Source organism: Rhipicephalus microplus, chromosome 2 (assembly GCF_043290135.1).
Source record: "Rhipicephalus microplus isolate Deutch F79 chromosome 2, USDA_Rmic, whole genome shotgun sequence".
Lineage (NCBI taxonomy): Eukaryota > Metazoa > Arthropoda > Arachnida > Ixodida > Ixodidae > Rhipicephalus > Rhipicephalus microplus.
This window is the reverse complement of record NC_134701.1, coordinates 129,440,654-129,466,048: the sequence shown is the minus strand read 5'-3', so window position 1 is coordinate 129,466,048 and position 25,395 is coordinate 129,440,654. Positions and strand designations below refer to the sequence as shown.

The 25,395-nt window shown below is 49.0% G+C and overlaps 1 protein-coding gene across 1 annotated transcript in view; it reads left to right on the top strand.

Annotated features, from left to right (window-relative positions):
• The window catches only part of LOC119170738 (uncharacterized), a 77,754-nt gene extending 62,642 nt beyond the window's left edge, over positions 1 to 15,112 (top strand). The window contains exon 2 of the mRNA XM_037421988.2: positions 10,849 to 15,112. Coding sequence (XP_037277885.2) covers positions 10,849 to 11,201 — 353 coding nt within the window. The 3' untranslated portion in view covers positions 11,202 to 15,112. The remainder of the gene's footprint in view (positions 1 to 10,848) is intronic.
• Positions 15,113 to 25,395: the final 10,283 nt, after the last annotated feature.

Genomic DNA, 25,395 nt, shown 5'->3' with positions numbered 1-25,395 from the left:
GCGCGGATCTGTAATGGGTCTAGTGATAATAGCGTGGAGGCATTTTCTCGTCCGTCGAAGCGTGCTCGTGTGACAATTGATTTTGCGTTTCTCTTAATGTGAGCGTCGCTGATCACATCCATATCGATTTGCCGCGCGTTTACTAATCGAACACTGCGCTTACGGTAATGTGTGCCTGGTGATGTGTTCCGGTTGCGAAAACGGATGCTACACTCCCGTTTGAAAGAAACCCGACAGTAAAAAAATAATATAAAATAAATAAATAAATAAATGCTACTATCAGCTTGTTCCCTAGAGAAGTACCTTATCTGTCTTATTTTGGGCCCTGTAACATCATTTATTCGATCAATCAGTTGTCACTTACGAAACGTTTTCTCTTGGTCGCCTCTTCTTTGCGCAGTGTCTCTTGTCGAGGGTCTTGTTGTACTCGTTTTATCGGTAACTATAAATTCTTCGACAAGGTCTCGTGATGTGGGGTTCATCCTGATGTATTGTCACCTCTACTGCAAATAAGGACATGTTCTTCCTATGGCACCGTTGCCAGTTCGCGGCGCCTTGATAGCGTAGGCAGGCCAGCTGTAGCCTCTCGAAATACTGGACATGGTTCTCGTCAGCAACGTATGCACAAAGTTTGCCTACTTTCTATCATGTCGCATATCTGTTGCATTCAGGGCGCATAACTTGCAGACGCTGCTGTTGACTCAGTTATTTCGTTTGTGTCCTGTGGCAGCAGTCGGTTGACACGTGAAAATAAAAAACAACGAAGTAAGAAAAGAACAACAAATACAACTATGATATACTGGGTGTTGAAAGTTAACCTTTATGGTTTTCCTAAAATTCACCACTGTGAAGAACAGACAAACCACTTTTGTAGATAACATCTATACAGCGGACACATAGTGCGACAATAGATATGGCTGTCAGTCACCCAATCAAGTATGACTTAAAACAGACACCCGCTCACGCCTTCGCGGAGGACAGCAACGACGGGGCTGTTACATGACGCAGCTCGAAGGCTTACCGACAGAGCTGCATTCTCCGGTGATGACGGCGTGGTACACTAGTGGGAGTGAGAAAACAGAATGACCCAGATACAATGACATTACACAAAACATTGCAGAGGAACATATTCCGGTCGTCTCACCCAAAATTAACAAAACCGCAGTCTGTCAAATCGCGGTGGTTACAAACTAGGACGTATCCGCATCCCGCACTCTCGTACATCCCCATATCTACGCAACCGACAAGTGCGAGCGTTGTGACTCCTATAGAGCCACTTTGGAGCATATGCCAGTGGAATGCCGAGGGATTAGTGCCCATAACGAGTAGGTGGCCTCTAGTGAAAGCCTTCGCGCGCGCTGGGAAGCCGCCCTGCTCAGTCCCGCCCTCGAAGGTCAGATGTGGGTCGCCTAGTCGTTCGAGATAGCCGCCAGGATCCAAGGACTCTCGGCCGTAACCTAGGCGGGGTCATTGGCGGGCCCCACCTACTCGCCGGACTTTGAATGCAATTCTTCCCTCCTCCTAAGTGACTGCAGCAAGCGGGTACTGATTTGCATTGAAAAGTTGGAGGCAGCCGCGTTCCTACACAGTCATGCTTGGAAGAATTCTTCTAGCATGTCTGCGCTGTGAGATATTCTGCTGCGAAGTTTAATTCTGGTTTGCATGATTTCGAATGCAAGACGGTCAGCACGCAAGACGGTTTTCCGATTTGTGAAAGGTGAACCCTTCAGACTCGCCTTGTCCATGCCTCTCAGTATAAGTATATTAATAAATGTTTTCCACCGCCATTACCTCCCTGATGGGCAGTTGCGTGCGTAGTTTATTCTGACGACGTGTCGAAGACATAGACAGAGATGATAACGGTTACCCCTTTACTACCGGCTGGCGATAGCAAGCAAGCTATGACTGTTTGTCACATCGGAGAAGAACATTGCACTGATCTTCACCGCCTTGCATGCATAACTATGCAAACCACAATTAGACTTTGCGGTGGGATATCTCGGAAGAATTATTCCAAGTGTAACTGAGAAGAAACGCGACTCTCTCTAACTTTTCAATACAAATTTGCCCGCTTGCTGCAGTCTCTGCAAAGTCAATTATTAACATTTTGTTAGTTGGGCTACTGACAGCCGTAATTATCGTCGCACTTTGTGTGCCCCTGGATACATAAGTTGTTGACATAGGATGTTTTTTATAGGTCCATATCTGTACTGCGCAAAAAAAAAAAAAAACGGACGGCAACACGAAGTAGAGAAAAAGGACAGACAAGCGCAGTACACTTTGTGTTTCCGTCCGTTTTTTGCGCAGTACACTTATGGATCACTACTAACTTGCCCAACTAGCCATTTTTCTGGGTTTTTTTTACGCTTTTCCCAGTGCTGAATGAAGAAAACCAAAAGCTTAACTTTGAACACCCGGTTTGTGTGGTTGGCGGGACCTGCTTGTTTGCGAGTTCTTTATAGATCTGGCTCCACCTTCTCTGGGGTACTGGAAGACGCCGGCGGTTAACGTATATCGAAACACCGAGACAAAGGCAGGAACTTGCATAGAAATGCCGGACCACTTAGTTTTTTGCGGATCTCACGTCTGTGTTTCTTGTGAGATATCGGCTTTACGCGTCTGGGGAAGGCTGATCGTTGTACGAGAACGGCCGCCAAAGAGGTCGGAGCCGATTTTTGCCACACCTGGCAGTGTCCCTTCTCCCCCCCCCCCCCCCCCCCCGTAGCGTGGCGCAGCTGTTTCCGCCTCCCAAAGCTTAGCCTCAACCTTCTTTTTTGCTATTCACTCGTGAATGCATTCTGTCTTTCTACTCTCTCCGCGGATGCCCGTGACCCGAGTGTTCGTCCTCAATACCGGCCCAATGTCAGAACCTTGGTCGTGCTTGGCCTCCGTGATAACAGCGCACGGGTCATCACGGGGGCCCTATTTCGGCCCGTATACGCGCTGCCGCGCGTGAAGCTCCGGCTCCCCCCCTCCCCCCCGAGTTGTGTGGGAACCATTGCGGCGGAGAATATTCACGAAGCCGTGCCGAGTAGATTCAATCCGTCTCAGCGTGCCGCTTATACGAGGACCCATGCTGCTATACATTTGGTGTTTTCGTAAAGCTATTCAAGTCGTATCCCAGTTTTTCTGTCGTAACGTTGACTGCTGTGAGGGGAAGTGCACAATTAAGGGCTCGTTTTTTTTTTGTTAGACACAATATTAATGATATCCAACATACATTCATGTCAAGGACAGTGTATACGTGATGTTATTAGAAGTAATTATCATTTAAACGTGAAGAAAGAAAAGTGAACCAAAAAAGTGAACCAAAACCAACACGCGACCTTCGAAGAACGCGTCCGATGCTCATTACAAATGCTTCTAATAACGTCTTATACGCTTTCGTTGGCATGAGTGTCTGTTAGATCTAGTTGCGGTTATGTCATCTCTACTGCTACGACCGGTTCCCGTCTTTTTAAGAGTGTTGTATACAGTAGTATTTAGAATTGTTGCGCGAGGACGTCTTCTTTTTAAGCCTCCTCAATATTAAGTACTCTAAGCCAGTAATTAAGAGTTGTATGACTGCAGATACGCACGCATGCCGCTCTCAACTTTTCTTGACCTCCCATCGAGCGGGGGGATCGACAATTTAGTTCTGACCTTTTTTCGAGCTCGTAGAACGCGAGCAAACAAAAAGAACGTGTTATTTATTTGCGCTGGAGATACTTGGATAAACCCGTATTAACATCTGATGGACCGGGGCAATGATATATGCCTCCCGGATTGCACTGAAAAGAATCGTAGACAGGCAGCTGTAACATTTTCAGTACTTGTGTCAAGTAAGCACAGCAGGCAAACCTTCCTATAAGCAGAATATCTACATAAGGTCCCTGAACTTGTGATGTAACCACACTAACTCCACGTAGGAGTTTGATTAACTGCATGTGTAAGTTTCGAACGTGGTAAGCTTTTACCCTTTTCCTACATGCGCTTAGCACAACGTCTACATCCTCAATCTGCATTCCTAGCTGTTATTTTTATTCGTTCTTTTTTCTTACAAAAATTGCATGGTGCCGGGCTATTCTATCTCTCTCTGTTCAGCTGACCGTTGTTTCCCCATACCTATCTTTCGTACGGCCGTTCGAAGATGAGCCGATAACCTCGATCGAGCGTCTCAAGCAGCTATAATCTTCGGTTTCTATATATGTAGGTACCAGACTTTATGGGCACCTTGTGCGCTGCTTCCTCAATATTGAAACGCATTTGCTTGCGTATTGTGTTTGTTTGTTCGTTTGCGCTTGAACGCCTTCGCTGCATCCCCGAATGCGGTCAGCCAATAGTGTCGTGGATAAACGCCGAGCGATCGACAGATCGGAGATATCCCCGATTCTCGCTTCCTCCCGTTTCACTCGCTTCGACACGAATAATCGCTTCGACTGGCGACCCATGTTCGCGGAGTGTATTCCGAACCTTCCCGTGTACTCGAAACACGGTAACTGTATACTTTGCGTGACCACGTCCGTGGGAAGAGAGAGCCGCGGGCAAATGCCGATCCGGTTATAGGTGTGATCGCTCAGGTGCGTATTATCATAACTTCCTTTCCCGTCGCATTACGTCGTCTTACACCGCGATATCTTTTCTGCCGCGGTCGCACGAAGGGTGCCGTGTCTGACGGGCTCCCTTCCGTTCTAATTACTCCCGTTTTACGCGGCTTGTGTAAGTGCATATACTGACGCAACCGGACGAGCCTGCCGCGCTGCTGATTAAGAAATTAGGTTATGCAAGCCGTTATATTGCGTGCACAAGCGCCGGCCTACTGACCCGTCTCTGACACCGTGTTATAGCTGAAACGAGGTGGCGAGGATGGCGAGTTGTACTAATCATCAACTATATAGGCGACGCATCTATAGATGGATGTAGGGTTTGAAATGGCAGCTCGCCGTGGTGTAGCTTAGAGGTCATAGTGTGGTTGCTGCTGTAGGGTTGAAGACGTGGGCTCGATTCCTGGCAGCAGCCGCCACATTTCGGTTGGGTGGGGCGAACCGTAAAAATAAAGAGACAGTCGAATATTTGCGTAGTGCGTAAGCTTTCACGCAATGAAAGTAAGAATACAGGAAAAAGGCACATCTCTCCTATATTTTTACTTTCTTGACGTTGTTACTTGGCGCTGCAATCACTTGCATGATTTGTGTGGATTATTTGTCGAACCCACGATATGTTTAGGGGGGGGGGGGGCTGTATTGGAGGGTTCCGGAAATTTTGTCCATCCAGTCATATCTTAAAACGAAAGAAGAAAGATATGACGATGACAAGAGGAAACAAGGACTGCATTGAACAACCGAGTGTTATTGCGTTTAGAAGCTGATATAACGCTTGAGGTATAAACAGTACGACGTAACAAATATAAGTGAGATATATGATTGTAAACAGTGTTGCGTAACGTCATTGAACAAGTATTCAGTACAGAGGCGTAACGATAGGCTTCCACTTTTTTGCCAGTTTTACGGACGGTTAGACTGCAAATAAGAAAATCTTGCTGACATTGTGGTCATACATCTCGTCTCCGGTGTTTGTTTCGTATTGCAATACTTCTACTTCCGTCGTTATATCGACGTCTAAACGCAATAGAACCTTGTTTCGTTATTGTGCGCCTTGTCTGTCCCGTCAGTGCCTCGTCCCGCCCAAGGAGGATAACCTCCTTGGTTCCGCCGCGTCACCGCCTCCCCCCCCCCTTTTTTTTTGTTTCTTAGAGTTTTGTGTTCGCGGAAAAACAGTTTGATTATCTAAAAGATACTTGAGAGAACTCGTCTCGAAAAGTATGTTTAAGAGTAACAAAGTTACGGTCAGTGACGTAGTTACGATGCATTTGTCCCACGGGTAGCGTGCGAGCTGTCACTTCATTTTTTTTTAATTCGGGGACTTGTTATTTATTTTCTGGTAATCGACCATTTTAAATTTTTGTTTAAAAGGAAGAAGTTTTCGAAGAATGCAAGTCTAAACTTATCATGTAACTCTGACGAATGGCAACATTCGCACGAGTACACAATGAAATCAAGAGTTCAAGAAATAATAATACAAAGAATGACTAATAATGATGTTTTAGCACCGGCTGCACATTTACGAAAAGCAATCAAGGCGCGACGCCTGTGATTACGCGCAGCTGAATCTTTTCCAGCAGACAGATTCATGCGTGCGTTGCCGAAATGAACGACCGGGGCTAACAACAGGAAAGTAGTTCCGTCCACTTATATAGGACGGCACGTTCCGGTGTGGGGGAGGGTGGGTTGCTAAAGAAAAAAAAAATGAAACTAAATGAAGTACTACAAAACCTGAATCGCTACCGCTCGTACACTTCATCGCGTCGCTCTGAAGCAGTAGCCTCGGGACAGGTTGAGGAAGGAAAATGAATCTCCTGAGAACATCATTAAAGTTCTTTGTCTGTCTGTCTCTCGATGTTTCTCTCGTTTATTTGTGCTGAAGCAAACAACGGCGCCACGATGCGATGAAGCAACGCGATGTGAGAAGCTCTATATGAATTGCGGCAAAGCGTACGTGCTAGTGGGCCCAATCTCTGCTTCTATAAGTGAACGGAAAAGATGAAAATCAGAAGTGTGGCGAATATGGGGAAAAGCCCAGACAGCGCGGTGGGGACCGATTAAGGAAAATCGCGGCTTGTAAGAGGCACGCGAAAATGGCTGTGCGTGGTGAACTGTCTCGGAGAGGAATGTTACGTAGCTGCTTTGATTTTTTTTTTTTAATGCTACTCGTGCTGCTGAGATGCCGCTGGGGAGAATTTCGACTGAAAAGAAAGAAAAAAAGAAAGAAAGAAAGAAAGAAAGAAAGCATTTGTCGTGAACAGGAATACTGCAGAAAAGCCATATCTGTATGCGTTTGTTTGCCGAGTCGATGTCACAATCAGAAGCCCGGAATCGTGCGCGCAGATTGAGGACCTGATGCAGGTCCACTTGGCCTGTATGCCCGTTGCTGAGTGACAGCGTCGCGAGGGTTTTATTGACTGCGGACCGCTGTTCTGGTTTTATTCACTGCCGCCTCAAGTTCCGAAAGCAACTGCACGATGAAAAAAAAAGGCGATGTAGAGAAGAGGTGGGGAAGTAATACTCAGGTAATGCATTTATGAGTTGTGCAAGAAGTAAGACCCGGAAGTATGTACCGCGCATCTCTGACCGCCTTTATCTTCTTAAGCTATTTCATAGCCCTCGCCGACGCCTCGTCCTTATAACGCAACTCACTTCCGCGGAGACGACGAAGAATTATGCGCATTCTCTTTCTTCCGAGCGCAGTGCAAACAACAGTAACGCATACCTGTGCATCGTCGTTTCTTTGCGTCTTGTAGAGCCACCTTCTCCTGCGGTATCGAGGCCAGTGCTGATAAGCGGTGTACGTGCAGTATACACCGTCATAAACCACGTGCGCCGAGTGGTCTCGCGAGCGCCGCGCCGGAAGCGGCGTGCCGCATTACCTGCTCGTTTATGCGTGGGGTGCATGCGCTCGCTATTGTGCGTGCTTGCGTGCCAAGCTCAAAAAAAAAATATATATATGTGGATGTGCCTTGTCCAGGCGGAAGACGCCCCGTCTTGAGATCGTCTTATCAGGGAGTGCACTTTGGAAAAGTGGTGTTGGGCGTTGGCACTGCGCTATGGTACAGTGTCTCTCTCTTTGCCCTTTCTCTATTTTCATGTATAATAATATATATAGAGAGAGAGTGAAAGACATAAGTGTGCAAGGAGAGCTAAAAATCCACTGAAGCTAAGCATGCGTCCACCAGGGGTGTGTGGAATTTTATTGTGCGGGAGCAAGAATGAAATATGTTTACAGTGAAGAGCTTATCGCAAATTTTCGAGGTCATTCGCAGAACGGGCTCAGATGAAGAACAGTGGTGTTGCCGGTGTACTCCGCTTGAGCGCACTGTGTTATTAAAGCGAATATGGTAATTGGGCCCACCGAATGTGCTAAGCCGTCTTACTTAGACGTAACAACTGCTCTGAATTCGAACATGCCGGTTGAACGTGCCTTGCGAGCGGATAAGCACCACGTTTTGTCTAGGTCTAGCAGACCAAGAAGAGAAAGAAGTGTCTTCCGGTCTACATTGCTGTTGTGGCTCCGCTTGCTGGCGTAGTGTAACATACAGTCTAAGTTAACCTCTTGTTTCAATATCTCCCCGTAGAAACTTGACGGAGATGCTCGTCTGATACAACGCGAGCTTTTATGGTTCGCCTGGTTTTGATTTGGTTAGCTATTGTAGTACTAGCTATCACAGCAAGCGAAAATGTCTGCACGATTTCTATGCTGAAAGGCTTCCGCCATATCCCGCTGAGAGTCACATGCGATCTCCGACAGATCAGCGGAAAAGAGGCCGCCTGACTGGTTAGCGAAAATATAGGGTGAAAAAAAAAAGGAGAAAGACTCTCAGGTTCCGGGTACCTCGATAACTCGCTTCTTATTTATTTACACACTACTTCGAGCGCATTTCTATTAAAGTATTAAATTATACTTTATTTGGTTTTGCCTTCGCCGAGCTACCATACTTTGCAAGCCCTTCTGTATGGCATGGAGAAACGCCCGGCATTAGCGTCAGCGTCACGTTTGAAAAGTGCCGACCTCTGTGCTATCGTGGGGGTCCTTCGTGGAATTCGCGTGGTTTCCTGAGCACGCAGGCGTGATCTTATACCATGTTGCGGTATCGCGATGAACAAGATCGAAAATTCAGGAAGTGAACGCGTTTTTTTTTTTTCTCTATAAGAGGAATCATCTAAAGGAGCCGCGCTTGAGTGTGTCTGTGCGTGTGTGCGAGGGACGGGGGAGGTTAAGTGCGAGGGAGGCTGTACACAGGCGGTGAACTCCTTTCCTGGTGGCACAAATACATTCCCTACCCAGAGCTGCGTCGGCGGCCCGTTGACTGTTCCTTATCTCCAGCGCGTTCTTTTTTTATCCGTTCCCAGATTCTTCCCGTGAAAATGCAAAGCGGCATTGGCGAGGCATGTGCATCCCTTCTTTACTTCTGCTTAGCTCCGTTTTCCGAACCGCGGAGAGGACCTGATCGGCCAGGCGTGTCCGACGAAAACGCGTGCGCGCCGCACTTGCGGGGGATGCTCGCGCTTTCAGCCTGTGGAAAAATGCGCATGCCGTAGATGCACAGGCAAGGTGATTCTGTCGGTCAGTGCAGCGCATTCTCGTGGTGCTCTCGGCCGCGAATATGTGCAGGTGGTTCGCGCAGTCGACCGAAGACGAGCCGAGTCTATATACTCCTGGTTGCCTGTGACCGCAGTTTCTTGCCTCGGCCGCCCAACCAGCGTGACGACACGGCGCGCTCTACGTATACCTGCGCCGACGCTGTAGCTGCTAGAGAAGTCCTACATAAACACACGCCAACCGCCTAGCAGTGGCGCAGTGCGGAGGAGCCGGCACTCGGGGAAGACAGAAGCCTAAAAATATAGCGTGGAAGACGTCGGGGGCGCCTTTTGTTCCGAGCAAATTTCGGTGGCGTCGCTTCAGGACACGCCGCGTACCTTCCCGTACTTCGCTATTTACTTACTTTTTTTTTCTCTTCTCGCTGTTTTTTTTTTTTTTTTTTTACTGCTTCGCGGTCTCGCGGTCACGAGACGCACGGAGATTTCACTGGTGCGTGAAAACCTTGTCGTTTAGTTTGGTTCCTGGTTCGTCGGTGTTTAAAAGCGGCCTTAGTTTTGAGTTTCAGTTTGCAGTTGCGATACGAGACAATGATTTAGAGCGTGCTGCAGTATGCTTTAGAAAATAGATTTTCTGTGGTTCCGGGATGAGCCCTTCGTGGTGTGCATTTCGATAACGCGTCTCAACCACTATATCCTTCGGGTAACACAGCTACCCATATAGACTGTCGTTTTAGTTCCTGTAAGTTTGGGGGGTGTAGAAGTACGACTGAAGGCCCACCGCAAGCGGAACGAAGAAGCAGATGCTTTGTCAGGGCTGTGTGAACATGTGTATGAATATCCTATTGTTTGAGCGCGTATAAAGAGTGCGTCGAGGAGTGAAATGCCTATGCAAGTGCGGTTGACGCGAAGCTTCATGGCCATTTGTAATATATAGAAACGTACTATATATCCGAATGTGATTTCGTGACGTTTATTAGCGAGAGGTGCGTGACAGTTGAGAAGTAAAAGTTTCCTTTCATTGTTTCTGCTCTCGGTTTCCCTCCGCTGTGGGCGTCGTTTTGTTTGCGCTACCGTCGAGGGTCAAACGAGAGAGATGGCGATTGCGTGATGATTGATGCTGTTTCTGGTGAGCGCATCAATATATACATTTAGTATACACCTCATCGAAGAATGACAAACCAATGCGCCCCTTCTGTGGACTCAGAAAACTTGAATTTTGGCGAGATGGTGCATAGCTAATGGGAATATTTTGAGCGCAAAAGCAACGAGATAGACAAGCCGGGCTTCATTGTTTTTTGTTTTCTTAGTAACCAAGTGGTTTCTCCGCGCAACTGTCCCAGAATCTACACAACTGCTGGTCAACGCGTAACACGTTCTACATGAGTTAGTTGCAACATTGGTCATTCGAGCTTGCACATTGGAAGTGGGAAGCCACTAGTTTTAAACACCCTGTCAAATCATCGTATTTATTCCAATGTTTCGTAAACACAAGATTATTTTGGCGTATATCGAAATACGTGCCTCTTGTGCCAAAGAAAAAGGAAAGAAACGTGTTATCTGTGTTATATAGATTGATTATTAAGAATATTATCGACGATATCTTATTGTTGTTGATGTTGCTGTCGTCGTCGCTGTTTTTGTTTTTGTCTTTATATCTTTTGTGCTTCGAGCATACATGACAACGTTTTCGTTTCTATTTTTTGTCTCGCTGACCCAGGCGGGAGCATCGCCCAGCAGGCGTCGTCGTCGTCGGCCCTGGCGCTGAACGGCGCTGCCCGGTCCCGCCTCTTCTCGCGCGACCGGCTCAACACGACCGACTACATGCACACCCTGGCGACGCTGGACCGGCGGCTGGCCATGGACGAGATCCTGGAGAAGCGGCGACGCGCCGTCTTCCTGCAGCACATCCGCTGCCACGCGCCGGGAGACGAGGACGACGTCTTCCTCGAGGAAGGACTCTTCTGCCCCGAACCGGCGACCTCGACCGGCGGCAGCAGGCACACGCCGAACAACGTGGACGACACCGCGTCCACCAGTCGTATGCAGCACGGCGCCTCCTCACTGCTCTAGGAGGGCGGGGCCGCTGCGACCGCAACTCCGCGCGCCGACGTTCCATGTTTTTGTTTGTTTCGAACCGTTTTTTTTTATCCTTTTGTAAGAAACCGTTGTCGACTTTTCACAACCGCATGTGCTGTGCAGTGAATGTACATTGAAAACCATGTGCTCGAGCCTGTTGGTAATCTGTAGCAACATTTAGGCGCACCAAAGACGTTGTACGCCGTCCTGTGCACGGACCACGAGTAATGACATTGAAACACAACGCTGTTGCGGTATCGCTGCTTCTAGTGCGTCCTTTGCGCGCTAAACTGTTGCTGTGGATGCCCGCCGAATCAAGTCCCCACCCTTAACGTGAACGGAGCTCTCGGAGAGGCAGGCTTCGCGAAGCGAGCCGTCCATCCAAGACCCACGGGTGGGGGCCTGTCGTTCTTATGCGAGTAACGCGACCGACGGTCCCACCTGTAAGCATCGTTCGTCGTAGCACGGAAAGTATATAGAGTGGTACGTGCCCGCGTAAGACGGCGCCTCGTTCGGGTCAAGGCCGAGGTCGATTGTTGCCCAAGTCCAGAGCACAACTACGCGCTGATTATTTACTGAGAGGCACTTCCAACGACACGTTGGGCAAGTGCTATGCCGAACTGGACTAAACTTAGCACTCTCGTTTTCATCATACCTCCGGAATGCTATATTTCTCAATAATGCAGCCGCAAGGCGATGCAACCGCCTTGTTTCTCGCGGACTTATGTTGACCACGTTGAAGGAATCCGTGCTTCGTGCCTTTGACCGGCCCAGAACGGCATCGGCTGCTTGATGAGAGTTCAGTCGCAACTGAATGCTGAAAACGAATCTATACGAGATCAATTTGATCACTGCCGCAACCTTGTCAGCCTAAGTGTCAACCCGCTTGCATCCTCTCGACTAGCGTAGCAGTTGTGTTCTGGATAAGCGTCGTACATAGGATAAGCACGAAAACAGTCCGAGGTTGGTCTCTTCGACGTCTGGCGAATGGCGTGAGCTGTTGCATGCTCCCTCAAGGGGAGAGGAGTGCGCAAGGTGTGTAGCCATGAACTGGTGCGGAGATGCGTGTTTGTGGCAATGTCTTGTTATCGAGCGCTGGTTAACGGATCGCGCGAAAGCGTAAGAAGGTCGTGACGTGCTTTTCTATGAAGCGTTTGGTATTAAGCGGTCAGCAGTCGCACCGTGTGATGACGTCGTACGCTAACGCTACAAACTTCGACGACCCATGCACACGATGACCGTAGAGTCGAAGGGACCGGTAAGAAGCGCTGTAGCTATCAAAGCAGATTCATTGGAAGACGTATTATCGGTACGTAGGTGAGTTCGGAATGGTCACGTGACCAAGTATGGAGTGTCTGTTGGGAGTTCGCAGAGTGTTCCGAGCCGATCGTCGTACCTAAATACACGTCTTATCCCATGTTCTCTGCGCATTTTTTTCCCCACGTTGACATTTACAAACGACTAAACTGTACAAAACTTGGTGTAAGGATGCTGAAGTCGCCGAATCTCTCGCGTAACGCTGCGAGCTTTTTTGTTATAAATGTCAACCTACAGACGCTATTGACCAATTAGAATGCCATCATCGATCTTTAATACGGGATGCGCGGGGTGACCGGGCACCTCAGCATCTACCGAAAGCATTGAGCGCCGTCTAAGCTCACCGTTCTCACAAAATACATACACAGCTAACGAAGTTAACGCTACGATTGCGTTACAAGAAACGAAACTTTGCTGAAAACGGTAAAATACCGACAATGAGAAACGTATGTCCGTGCATTGTAAGTGCTTCGTCCGACAGCGTTATTTTTTTTTTCGCCCTCTTGAAATGACAGCAAATGATAAATGCCGGTGGACAGGGTAGGAATGATTTCTTGACATGCGTTAGTCAACGCGAGAACTCTACATTTTTGGGCTTAAATTTATGAAATTTTATTATGAAAGAGTGACGTTGTAAAATTTCTGTCTGGCCTGCCGAACGGAAAGGCAGTCTTACCACGCACTGTGTATGCCTCCCGCCCCAAACACACACAAAGTGACGTGAACACATGCTGTACAAACATTTCTTTGCTGGCGCTCAAAAAGTTAAACAAATTTTGATACCGTTCTGTCCTGTTCATCGTAGTTCACGTCTAGCGCTGACCCAGTAAGATGAAGTCATGCACCAATCCTTTAAATGACGCGCCGCTCACGATTAGGCTCGTCAGGCTGCGCCATCTAGTGAGGCGAAGTCGAATAACGGTCGCCTTGGCGCAAGTTTCAGTTTCAGTTTCCGGCCGTTTGACGAGATAACTCGAACGCTGTTAGTCGCTGAAAAGCTACTGTTCTTTAGGTCGATGTCTCATACTTGCACTTCTCTTCTGTAGCGTATTTGCTTAGGTTTGTGTTTCGTCTCTAAAGGTAGTGGTAGTCTTGAAGAGCTATCTATCAGTCTGTGCGAAATGCTACGCCACAGATGATTTTGCGTTTCTTCGCTCGCTATGTATGGACCCTCGAACAACGGTTACACTAGGATTCATACCCCTTTGTTCGGTGATCCTCACATACTTGCTGTACACTGATTTACCACCCATGCCGTCCGAATTTTTCGCAAATCCTGGGGGACTCTTTTACGTAGAGCGCCTTGCGCAGTGAAACTTGATTCGCCTCGCTGTCTGAGCGGAGCCATGCGAATCGCTTCCTTCCCATGGTCACACGCACAGCACATTGTACCATGTTCGTCGGTTTTGCGAGTAAAACCGTACACTGATATGCTCATTTGGGCTCCGTGCCAAAATTGTCACCGGCGTGGCAGTAACCTGTAAACACCGGCCTGCTTGCGTGGGCCAAGGTAGGTTGGGGGTTTAGACAACTCGAAAGTGCCTGATCGTTGTCACGGTTCTTTCAAGATGGAGTGAAAGTTGAAATGGATCGCGTGTTCACTACTGACATTCGCCCGTGAGGTCAACATTGTCGCCGACCCGACTGCGTAGGCAGTCGGCGGCTCTTACTTTTGTAAAGTGAGAAAGCGCCATTTTCTTCTTCTTTTTGCTTCTTGAAGGTGGCATAAAAATGTAAATCATACAATTTTCACGGTGAATGGGCTTGTTGTCTGGGAGTATCCTGTAGTTTTGGTAGGCGCAATAAGCGCTTTAGGTGCTGTTTTGGCACGTAACGAGTTTAGTTTGAAGCACACACCTTTGAAAGCGCGTACTTTTTTATGCTTGAAATGTAACTACGACTCGGCGATGTCGTTATGTCTGGTTTTGACGCACCCACGTGTTGTAACGCTAATCACTTGTATGATGCACCATAAGCAAATGTTAACAACTGACTCGGAAGTCGGCTGTTTTCTTTTTTTTTTTACGGCAGCTACAAGAATTCAATGTCGAGCATTGCTTATTGTTAGTACTTTTACCACTCTTATGATTCTGTACTTGACTGCCCCTGTTGTTTCTGCGGCTGGCAGGCTTGGCAAGTTTTGAAAAAGTGTGCATTCTTTCAATCTTCCTCGAATGAACACACATATGTGACGCGTGAAAACGTGAAGAAAAGAGAATGTGGCGAAAATGTGTCTACTTATTGTTCGTCGAAGTAAACTTGCAAATGTGTTCGCGTGTGTCTCGCTCATGAGCACGCGCGTCTGGCGCACACGTTCGGTCAAATTTTTTCAATTGTTTTTCTACATTTCAATAATTGACTCGGAGACCCCGCAGTGACGCCAATGCGAATAAATGGTGAAAAAAAAAAGAAAGAACTTAAATCGTTGTTGTCACTGTCGTGGTCAAAACGTAAAATGTGTGGGAGACTCTGACGAGTGCTGTGTACGAAGAAATGGCGCTGCGCTCAGCATTGTCCATACACGGTCTGCCAATCAGATGGAATCTATTTTTGGTAAATAAAATGTGAGAAAAACTACTACAAGGAAATTCACTGACTCTTGTCTTTCTTTCTCGTTCTTTGTAAGTTGGCTGTCGATTTCTGTGCTTTCGTAGGAACGCTTGTTGTATCTGCCGCAAGGGACGCCAGTTTCTGGGAAATATTGCTGCAGTTCAATACCAACTGTCACCAAAACTTCGATTTGACTAAGTCCCTCTCTTGCAGCATTTTCGGCGATGTCGTATAGCTGGTGATGGTGTGGTTTCTCGTTTGGCAAGCTTTAAATCTCGGTGTACACGGGGCAGAGTAGATGGTGGCCGTTGCTGTGACGTAAGCGCAGACAAAAAGCTGCCACAGAAACCAATAAACAATAGATAATAATGAACAATAAATTAAATCGTTAAAGTAACTAAAAATTAAGAGATTAAGAGTCCCGTTATCTCGGATGTTATGGTGAGGAGAATTTATTCTAAGCCATGGATCTGTTATGCGTCATTTTTTGCCAGAATAAATGCGTCGTTCAGCCTATTGGATTTCAAATTGTCAAATTGGTATTTTAGGAGTTGTTTGTCCCCTTATGGACCTATTCCATGTTCCCTCACAGTGGTAGGCGCCACCAAAATACTGAGACATTGTTATATATATAAATATATATATATATATATATATATATATATATAATTTCTTAATGCGCAGAACGTTTCGGAAAGAAGCAGAGTGTACACTTAGCAGCAATTTATTGCTCAGATGGCGGAAATATACATACAATCAAGGGAGCGAGGATATGACACACCACATAGGGAGAGGGAGAATGATTGCGCATGCGCAAAATGTCTTTTTGGGAACTTGATAACACATTTTAACTGAAAAGACACTTGTACTCATTGAAGTTAACAGATGGGGCACTTACACGCTCAATCACTGCCTTGTGAATCAAAAACGCTTCATGTCTTTCCCATGCCCTCTTGTTCCTATATCTTGCCATTTCTTGATGTTCATCATACATCGAGTTGCACCCACAATTGGCACAGTGAGTTGCCAAGCGGCTGCCAGCTGATCCGCGGATGCGATTTGCGTGCTCCTTATATAAGGTGATCATTGAGACAACGCCCCGTCTGACCGATGTAGTATCGAAAACATGATAAAGAAATGTGATACACGATGCCTAATTACATTGTACGAAAATTTTTACAAGCTTCTTATTACACCCAACACTTGAAGGTGTCTCGGAGTTGGGTATTTTGCATAGGGACCCTAGCTTGTTTCTTGCCGTGAAAACAGCCTTCAGACCTATTCATTCAACAATTATTTTTAAGCAGTGCGAGAAATTGTGCACATAAGGTTTGTCAGAAATTTTAGGCTTTGGCTCTCCCTGAGTTGCGTGCTTTATATTTTTTTCCCTGCTTCAGTTCATTCAGAAGCGACTCTGCTATGTCCGAGAGCAATTGATCAGGGAAGCCTGCTTTAATTGTTAAGCGTGTTAACTTGGTTGCCAAAACTCCTCTGAACCTGGTGGTGGCACGACCTTGGCAATGATGCCATCATACATGCTTTCGCAATGCCTCGCTTAACAAGCTTGGAGTGTACACCAAGCTGCAAGGTAGCAGGGCTCTCTGAGAGGGTACTGGCAGCACACATATGCTCCGGATCTATAAGTATAAGATGGTTATTCTCAGAGAATTCCGTCGTCAGCTGTCGATTAGTCATGTTCTTAGAAAAAAATTGCTAAAAATCTCATCGGCATTCTACCGTGTGTTACACTTTTTTGCTCTATGAACGAGTGAAAAAAAATTACCAAGCTAGCGGAACACTTTAATGGTATTTGTCTCTGCAAGCCTCGCTTGTATGCGCTTGTCATAACGAGCTCATAAAACATCTCTGAGGACTGGAGCTAAACATGACCCAATGCACACGCCCTTTTTTTGAATGTACCACTTGTCGTTTGGACTACTGAAACGGCGCCAAAAGGTAAGACGAAAGCACGAGAAAGGGACACGAAGTGCATTCAGCGTCCTTTTCAGTGGTATGAATTCATACCAGCTTGCCCAGTTGTCAGCACTTGTCGTATTTCGCGATGAACGTCGACTGCAAATAAAAGTTCGAGAAAGCCATCTACGTCAGTTCTAGCAAGTTTACAACAATCATTCTCACAATAGCGTTGGATGCGGGCTCCGCCCAGCCTTGCAGGTAGCTTTGCAGCTGCTCTACCACTCGTCACGTGATCATAGAAGGCAGTGGGGAGCTTGAGTGCCGCGACATCGCTACGAACACGTCAGTATGTCGACGGCGCCTACCGCTGTGAACAAATACGGAATAGGTATATCATGGACAAACACGGAACGTTCGTATTTAAATGGTCAAGGTATTGCTCTACGCTGTTCGAAAATCAGCGTTTTATGTATTTTTAAATTTCGTCGTTTTTTTTCTTCATGCAAGAACAATACTGAATTGAGAAGGCTGATTGTAATGACAACATAAGTTTTGAAGAAGAGAAACATAGAGTATATATGCCGTGAAAGTGCCCGAACATGGCAGGACACGGAACAAATTAAAAGGACAACAAGAATCATTCACTTCTAAAGAAGTCATTACATATCTGTAGACGAATAAAGAATCATGCTTTTTAGTGTCGCCACAATAAAGCAACCTTCTCCCTAATTATACGCTCACGAGGTTCGAGAGAAGTTCAGGATTAGCAGGTAAGCCGGCATCAAGAAACACTCCGTCCGTGGTGGACCATTTCTCGTGAGTCAAGAGCAGATCTAAGTGGTGTCATGAGCCGAAGACAGCCTTCACCTACAGCGAAGCTTGCACCATCCATGCGCTGAGTAAGGAGAGACAGTCGCACTTTCTCTTCGGATGCCATCTTGGGACCTATTTGAAAGGTAAGCCGTGGCAGCCAGACGTGGACGCTTCAAACCTTTGGCGATGTTATTCACAGTGTAAAACGTACTGGGAGACGCGCTAAAGGATGGTATAAGAAAACACATGCGTTTACACTAACAATCGTCAATCATATTTACGTGGAAGAACATGCATACTAAAATGGTGGTGAATCGTTCTCTACGGATGCTTGTAATTGTCATGACACATTACTTCATTCCAACGCTTGTAGGCTAGGCGGCACCGCACCACCTCGCCTATCCCGGCCAACTTGGAGCACCGCGCGTCAGACAAAGCGGGTGTGTATGTGTGCGTGTGTGTGTGCGCGCGCGCGTGTGTGTGTGCGCGTGTGCGTGTGAGTGCGTGTGTGCGTGCGTGCGTGTGTGTGTGCGCGTCTGTCTGCGTGTGTGTGTGTGTACGTGTGTGTGCGTGTGTTGTGTGCGTGTGCGTGTGTGTGTGTGTCTGTCTGTCTGCGTGTGTGTGTGCGTGTGTATCTCTGCGTGTGTGTGTGTGCGTGCGTGTGCATGCGCGTGTGTGCATGTGTGTGTGTGTGTGTGCGTGCGTGCGCGCGCGCGCGTGTGTGTGCATGTGTGTGTGTGTGCGTGCGTGCGCGCGCGCGCGTGTGTGTGTGCATGTGTGTGTGCGTGTGTGTGTGTGTGTTTAACAAAACATATTAATAAGTATGCCCTTAGCGGTTGAAGGGTGCACTAGGGGCCGAATTACGCTATCTCGTTCAAATCTTGAAGGCGAAGCTTAAGCGTCCCCCAATTTTTAGCAAAGCACTATTTATCACGTCCCTCGTTTTCGCTATCACGTCTTCACGTGTACTATTACCAATGCTCCCTTCTTTGAGGGTCCCCCTGAGAAATCTGAAAGGGTCCACAAGGGAAAGGTTATAGAACCAGTATGCGCAAACACTATGGGCACTTATACGCTATTTACAGGCTGCTTGTACACAAACACCAGACGTAATTTCGCTCACACTAAGAAATTGCAGAACAATAAACATGATATTTTTCGAAGATATACGTTTAGAGAAAGTATAGTTAACAATTTAGAGTACTTGGTACTCCACTATGGGAAAGCACGAAGCCGTTCCTTGGGCCTCACAATTGAAGAGGCCTCGTTGACAAAAATTACGCCGCGAACGAGTTCGTGATGGTGCTTTGCTCGCGAAACGACGGCAGGAGCGCTGTAGAGAACATGCACAGGACGTACTGTTTCGAAAAAAATTCTTCCATCGTAGGACGTACAAACACATGGAAACAGTGTCTATGCAACAAGCCCAATTACATAAACAAATGAATTGGCACAATATACATGGCACTTTAAAAAAAAAGGTCCAAGTCCGCAGGGTGTCCCTAACAAAGGCTACTAATGTCTAACATGCACACGCTTATCACAGTATACACAATGTACATGTTACATACTTAGAATATACAAGACTTGGTGAAAATGTCGGCAAATATGTGCAAGAGATGTCATAATGTGCGTTATTAAAATAACGAATAGTGTTAGAATGGAGCGCATATATACAAGAACTCAAATGCATACGGGGCATAGATGAACTGTGTTCACAAAAATTTTTCTATCGTGGGATGCCACAAACCCATGGAACCAGTGTTTATGCAACATAAAAATTAGAGAGTTTGAAAAATGGGAGGCGCAAGACACTGGGTCCCTTCCAAGCTTTGTTACGTAGGTTGCTCTTGCGTTCACCGGATCAGAAGAGTTTGAGAACTGGGTCAAAACAAGGAGGTTTAAAAAAGATTGCTGGAGTTTAAATTGTTGCCCACGAGTGAAGCCGTGCCAACCGTAAGATGGCGGCTGTGGCAGCCTTCTTACTAGGGACATGATGAGCTGTTGGCGCGATTGAGGAGGAGCGTTTTCTTCGCACGCCCAAGAAGTTTAACGTGGCAACTTTTTAGGGTTAGATAGTGCTCAAAGTGCGTCCTTGTGTTACTAGATTTTTAGGAAGCCTCGAATTCAAGGCAAATTACATTGTAGATTAAGTCACCGAGACTAGTCTCTGTGGATTATTTCTTCGGAAACAACTACCTTTTATTGTATGAATAACGTAGCCTTTAAACAAACAAATCAATATCACTTGATGTACAAGTTGGCACCACCAGAAAATAGCACACTTCTGAGATCTTTGGAGGGCGAAAGCTGGCTTCACTACTGCTGGCAAAGCATTGAGGGAGCTTCCACTCCAGCATTTTTGGGGGGCGCTGCGAGCGCTCGATGGTGACGGACGCACTCCACATCGCCTCCGTAGATTTCCTGCTATTTCTGCGGACATCCACCTTGGTACCCCTGAAACTTGGATTTATCGTCACCGCCAAGTTCTCCGCTTCGCCTAGACAACACCTTCGTCCAGGTGGGTCCAGTTTTGACAACTTGAGGGACGTCCTTCACTCCCGGCTACAACGCCGCCTCGCTAAGGGCTCTCAGCCCGGCGATGGCGGCCGCTAACGTGGTTACGGGCTATGATCCTACCTCAAGCCAAATGCTGTCCATGGAGATTTCATCCTCCGAAAACACTATGCCATCAGAAGATGAATACCTTGACGACATGGTGAGACTGTGGCAACGCAAGCAAGCGAAATCGAAGCCTGCGTCTCAACAACAACGAGACGCCACAGCGGGCCACCATTCCCCAGCCTTGCAAGGAACGCCGGCGCGCCATCCCTCCGGTGGTGTGCCTACCTCTGCTCCGTCCTCGCAGCCAGCGAAGCAACGCAAGTGGCGTCCGTGTCAAACTCCTCGCCTCTCTCGCGACGACTACATCGTGGTAGTGAAACCTCGCGTTCCCTGCGAGTTACGCACATTTGTCCCGGCCGATCGCGCGGGCGACGCCATCCGCAGCTACCTTGGCGACCGGACTACCACGCAAATTCAAGTGTGGCCAATCTGGGAACAGAACATCTTAGTCTGCAGCACCACCATTTTGCCTATGGCACAGCGACTCCTCGGGGACTTTCAGCTGCAAGTGGGGGACCAGCAGCTACCCGTTCGAGGCCACGCCAAGGCACCAGGGGATACATGCAGGGGCGTCATCAACGTAAACCCTGCTGAAAGCCCGGAAAAGATAAAGTCTGAACTGTATTGGCCTCGAGGTACTATCCTTGCGGTCCGCAAACTCGGAGATTCCGCGGCGGCGGTGGTGACTTTCGAGGGCACGAAGTTACCCCGCTTCCTCTTCTACCACTGCGTGGCGACGTACATCCGCGCCTACAAGAAAACGGTCCCGGTTTGCACCAAGTGCGGTACCATCGGCCATCGACCACCTCAGTGTCCTCACCCCGCTCCAACGCAGTGTGCCAAATGTGGAACCCCCGCACCTGCAGGTCTCAATGCCCACGACTGCCACCCCAAGTGCCTCCTCTGCCACGGCGCCCATGAGACTGGGACCAGTGGCTGCACGGCAAAATATCGAAAATATCGGAAACGCAAGCAGCCCTCAACATCTCCTCGAGGGACCACCTCACGTTCGTCACAGCCAGACAGCGGCATCAACCTGCATCAGTCGGCTCCACCACTCCACGCCGACACTCAGGCATTCCCACCGCTCGAAGCACCAGCGGCGGTACCTCAGGTGAGCAGTTGGGCAGGGAAAGCTGCTTCTAAGCCTCTCTCACCCCCTTCTGTCGATCCTCCTTCTCCCGAACTTGCGGCCCTTCGCCAGCAAGTTGCGGCACTTCAAAAGCAAAATTCTCTTTTAACTAAACAACTCGAACTCTTAAATAAGCGACTTCAACCCCAACAACAGTGTACTGCAAGGCCATCCGGTATTGCCTCCTCTGTCCAGGCGGCTACGCCAGCTACGTCCAAGCTTAGTCCTCGCGCTAAGTCCACTCCCATTAAACCGCCGGTTCAAGCAACCATTTGTACTCCAGCACTCGGAACCGGTGCCACATCTACTCCAGAAGCTCTTGAGGCTCCTGGGGCACCTCAGGTTATCTTGCCCGCTAACCAAACTCTCCCTAGCGAAGAGCGCACCCCGCGCGTAGAGGAACGCCTCACGCGCGTCGAAGCTTCGATTAATCACCTCCTCACCAGCTTCTCGGTCCAACGCATAGTAGTAGAGGTTACCCAGGCTATTCAAGCCTGGGCAATCACCCAGTTTCAACCCAAGGCATCGCGTTCCCGCTCCTGCTCGGTGAGCAGTGAGGGTACAGCTCCACGGCGTCGTCGTAAGGTGGCTACCACCACCCCGCCGTCGGACAATCCGGCCTCCGTGCCCCTCCCTGCCTCTGAGGAATCCGAGCGGGACATGGAGGACCAAATATAAAACCTAAGACAGTCACGATGGCTACCAATCGTACGTCCCGTTCAAATATTGCGTCTAAATTCGAGATCATACAGTGGAACCCTGGAGGCTTCGGGAACAGGCGAAAGCGTTCACATCTTTCCCTTTTCCTCAGCTCACTTGGCTCTCAGCCGGCCGTCTTGGCGCTCCAAGAATCTGGCCCTGCTCCATCCCTTTCTGGATACTGCTCCTATGTAGGCGGCACCACCACATGCCTCCTCGTGCATAAAGCTTACACGGCGGTACAGATTGACCTCGATCTGGATCTTCCTTACGACTACTGCATGATATCAGTGCTGTCTCAGCGGAGGGGCCAACCATCAATACATATCTTAAACGTGTACTGCCCCCCTCGCCTTGCAAGGGCTTCGTTTGCGCATCTCTTCCATCGGGCGCTGCGTATAGCGGCCCGACAACCACTGGTGATTGTCGGGGACTTTAATGCCCCCAGCCCTCACTGGGGTTACCACTACGAGAAGGCCCGGGGCAGAGAGCTCAAGGAGCTCATTTCCTCGCTGAGCCTGACGCTTCTTACCGATCCGGCACAACCCACACGTTCCGGCAACTCGGTCACGCGAGACACATGCCCCGACCTCTCCCTCACCCGTCACATCCGCGATGCTACATGGGAGAATTTAGGCGAAAACCTAGGCAGCGATCACTTTTTACTCCGCATTTCGTTCACACCGCGGCAGAAAATGCGCCAACACTGGGGCCAAGCCCGTCTCACCGATTGGACTCAGTTCAGAATGCAACCATTCCCCGCCAGCCTCTCCTCGACCGAATATGCAGCGTGGGCATCATACGCTCTCCATATGAAACAAGCGAACACTCGCACCCTTGCAACCTCTAATTTGACTCCTGCAATCGATCCACACCTCCTACATCTTTGGCACGCTCGCCGCGGGCTCATAAGGCGCTGGAAACGCAACAAACCTAATCGGAAACTTCGCGCTCGCATTGAGGCGCTCACTGCAGAGGCGGCCGCATACTCCGCACAACTTTCCGATGCTAACTGGGCAGACACCTGTTCGAAGGCTGCAAACCAGATGAGCTCTAAGAGTGCGTGGCGACTCTTTAGAAGCCTTCTCGATCCCTCCACCACCAGGGGAGAAACGCAACGCCAGCTCCACCGTGTTCTGCATGCCTTTCAGGGCACTACGGATGAACTCGCGCGAGAACTTTGTGACCGCTACATCTGCTGCACAAATGATCCCGCAGGCCCAGCGTATACGTATTCCGGCGCCCCTAACACCGACCTCGACGCCCCATACACGCTTTCTGATTTACGATTTGCACTCACGAAAATGCGACGGGGCACGGCCCCTGGACGCGACGGAATCACAGTATCGCTCCTGGCAAATCTTCCCGACCAAGCACACCTCTTACTACTCCACCTTATAAATTCGATATGGGACGGCTCTCCGCTTCCAACGGAATGGACCACATCGGTCGTGACATTCATTCCCAAATCGGCAAAGTCCGTTAGTATTGAGGCACTGAGGCCCATCTCACTTACGTCTTGCGCAGGCAAACTCATGGAAACCATGGTTCGCGAACGCCTTTCCACCTACTTGGAGGCCAGGAGGACCTTTGCCGACACGATGTTTGGCTTTCGCCCCCATCTGTCGGCGCAGGACGTCCTGCTCCAGCTTCAACACGATATCATAGAGCCGACTACTATGCGCCATAACGATAAAGCCGTGCTCGCTCTCGATCTCCGCGGGGCGTTCGACAACGTTAAACACAGCACTATACTCACTAACCTGTCTACCACAAACTGCGGGCAGAAGACTTTCAACTACATTCGCGCCTTTCTATCACATCGCACCGCCTACATTCGCCTTAATTCTACCGAACACGGCCCGTACTTATTAGGCACGCGGGGTACACCTCAAGGGGCAGTCCTGTCTCCTCTGCTTTTTAACCTGGCGATGATGAACCTCCCCTCTCTTCTAAGCGAGGTCGAGGGAATACAACACGCACTATATGCGGACGATATCACAATCTGGACCAACACCGGCTCCTTAGCGCAAATCGAAGAACGCCTGCAAAAGGCTGCCCTTCTGGTGAACACCTACGCAGGTTCATGCGGCCTGGAGTGCTCTCCAGCTAAATCGGCTCTTCTTTCAGTCTCTCCGCTACCGCCGCCTCAAATTTTTCTTCCGTCCGGGCCCGTCCCGTCAGTGCAAAACATTCGGGTTCTTGGCCTTCACATCACATCGTCCTTGGATCCAAAGGGCACAATAGCAGGCCTCAGACGCACCAGCGAACAGGTGAGCCGCATGATACGGCGAGTTTCTACCAAGCGCGGCGGCCTCCGCGGGTCTCAGTCCCTCCGATTGGCCCACGCGTTTGTGACCAGTCGCGTCCTCTACGCCTTGCCTTACCTTCGCCTGCGTCGTCGACACGAGCACCAGCTGGACGTCCTTCTTCGTTCAGTATACAAACGCGCTCTGGACCTACCTATTGCAACTTCCAACAGCCGATTCGTGGCTCTGGGGGTACACAACACCTTTGCAGAGATGCGCGAAGCTCATCGCGTTAACCAAATCAATCGACTGTCGCAGACGCCTTCAGGGCGCCGTCTTCTACACAGACTTGGCCTTAACCCGATATCTGACCAAGACCCTCTGCAGCCTGTACCAGAGCTCTGGCGTCAAAAGCTATGGGTGGAACCTCTACCCCGTAATATGAACCCCGACCTCCATCCTGGCCGTAGACTAGCACGCGCCGCGGCCCTTCATACGCGACACTCCGATCGTCCTGGTGTTTTCTACGTGGACGTCTCGGGTCCCTCCCCCTCGGGTCACTTCACGGCTGCCGTGATTACAGAGGGCAAACACGTAGATGGCCTCTCCTTTCGAGCAGACACAGTAACGCACGCTGAAGAGGTTGCCATAGCTTTGGCCGCCTCTCACCCTGCCTCACGCACCATCCTGACGGACTCGCGCTCGGCCTGTTCTCAGTACCTTCAGGGTTCCATTGCCCCGCTGGCGGCTAGCCTGCTACAGGCAGCCTCTTGGCGCTTTAACCCTCATCCCATTCGTATAGTCTGGACCCCAGGCCACTCGGGCCTGCCCGGCAACGAGGCGGCAAATGCCGCTGCCCGCGCTTCTCCTGTCCGGGCCGTTGCCC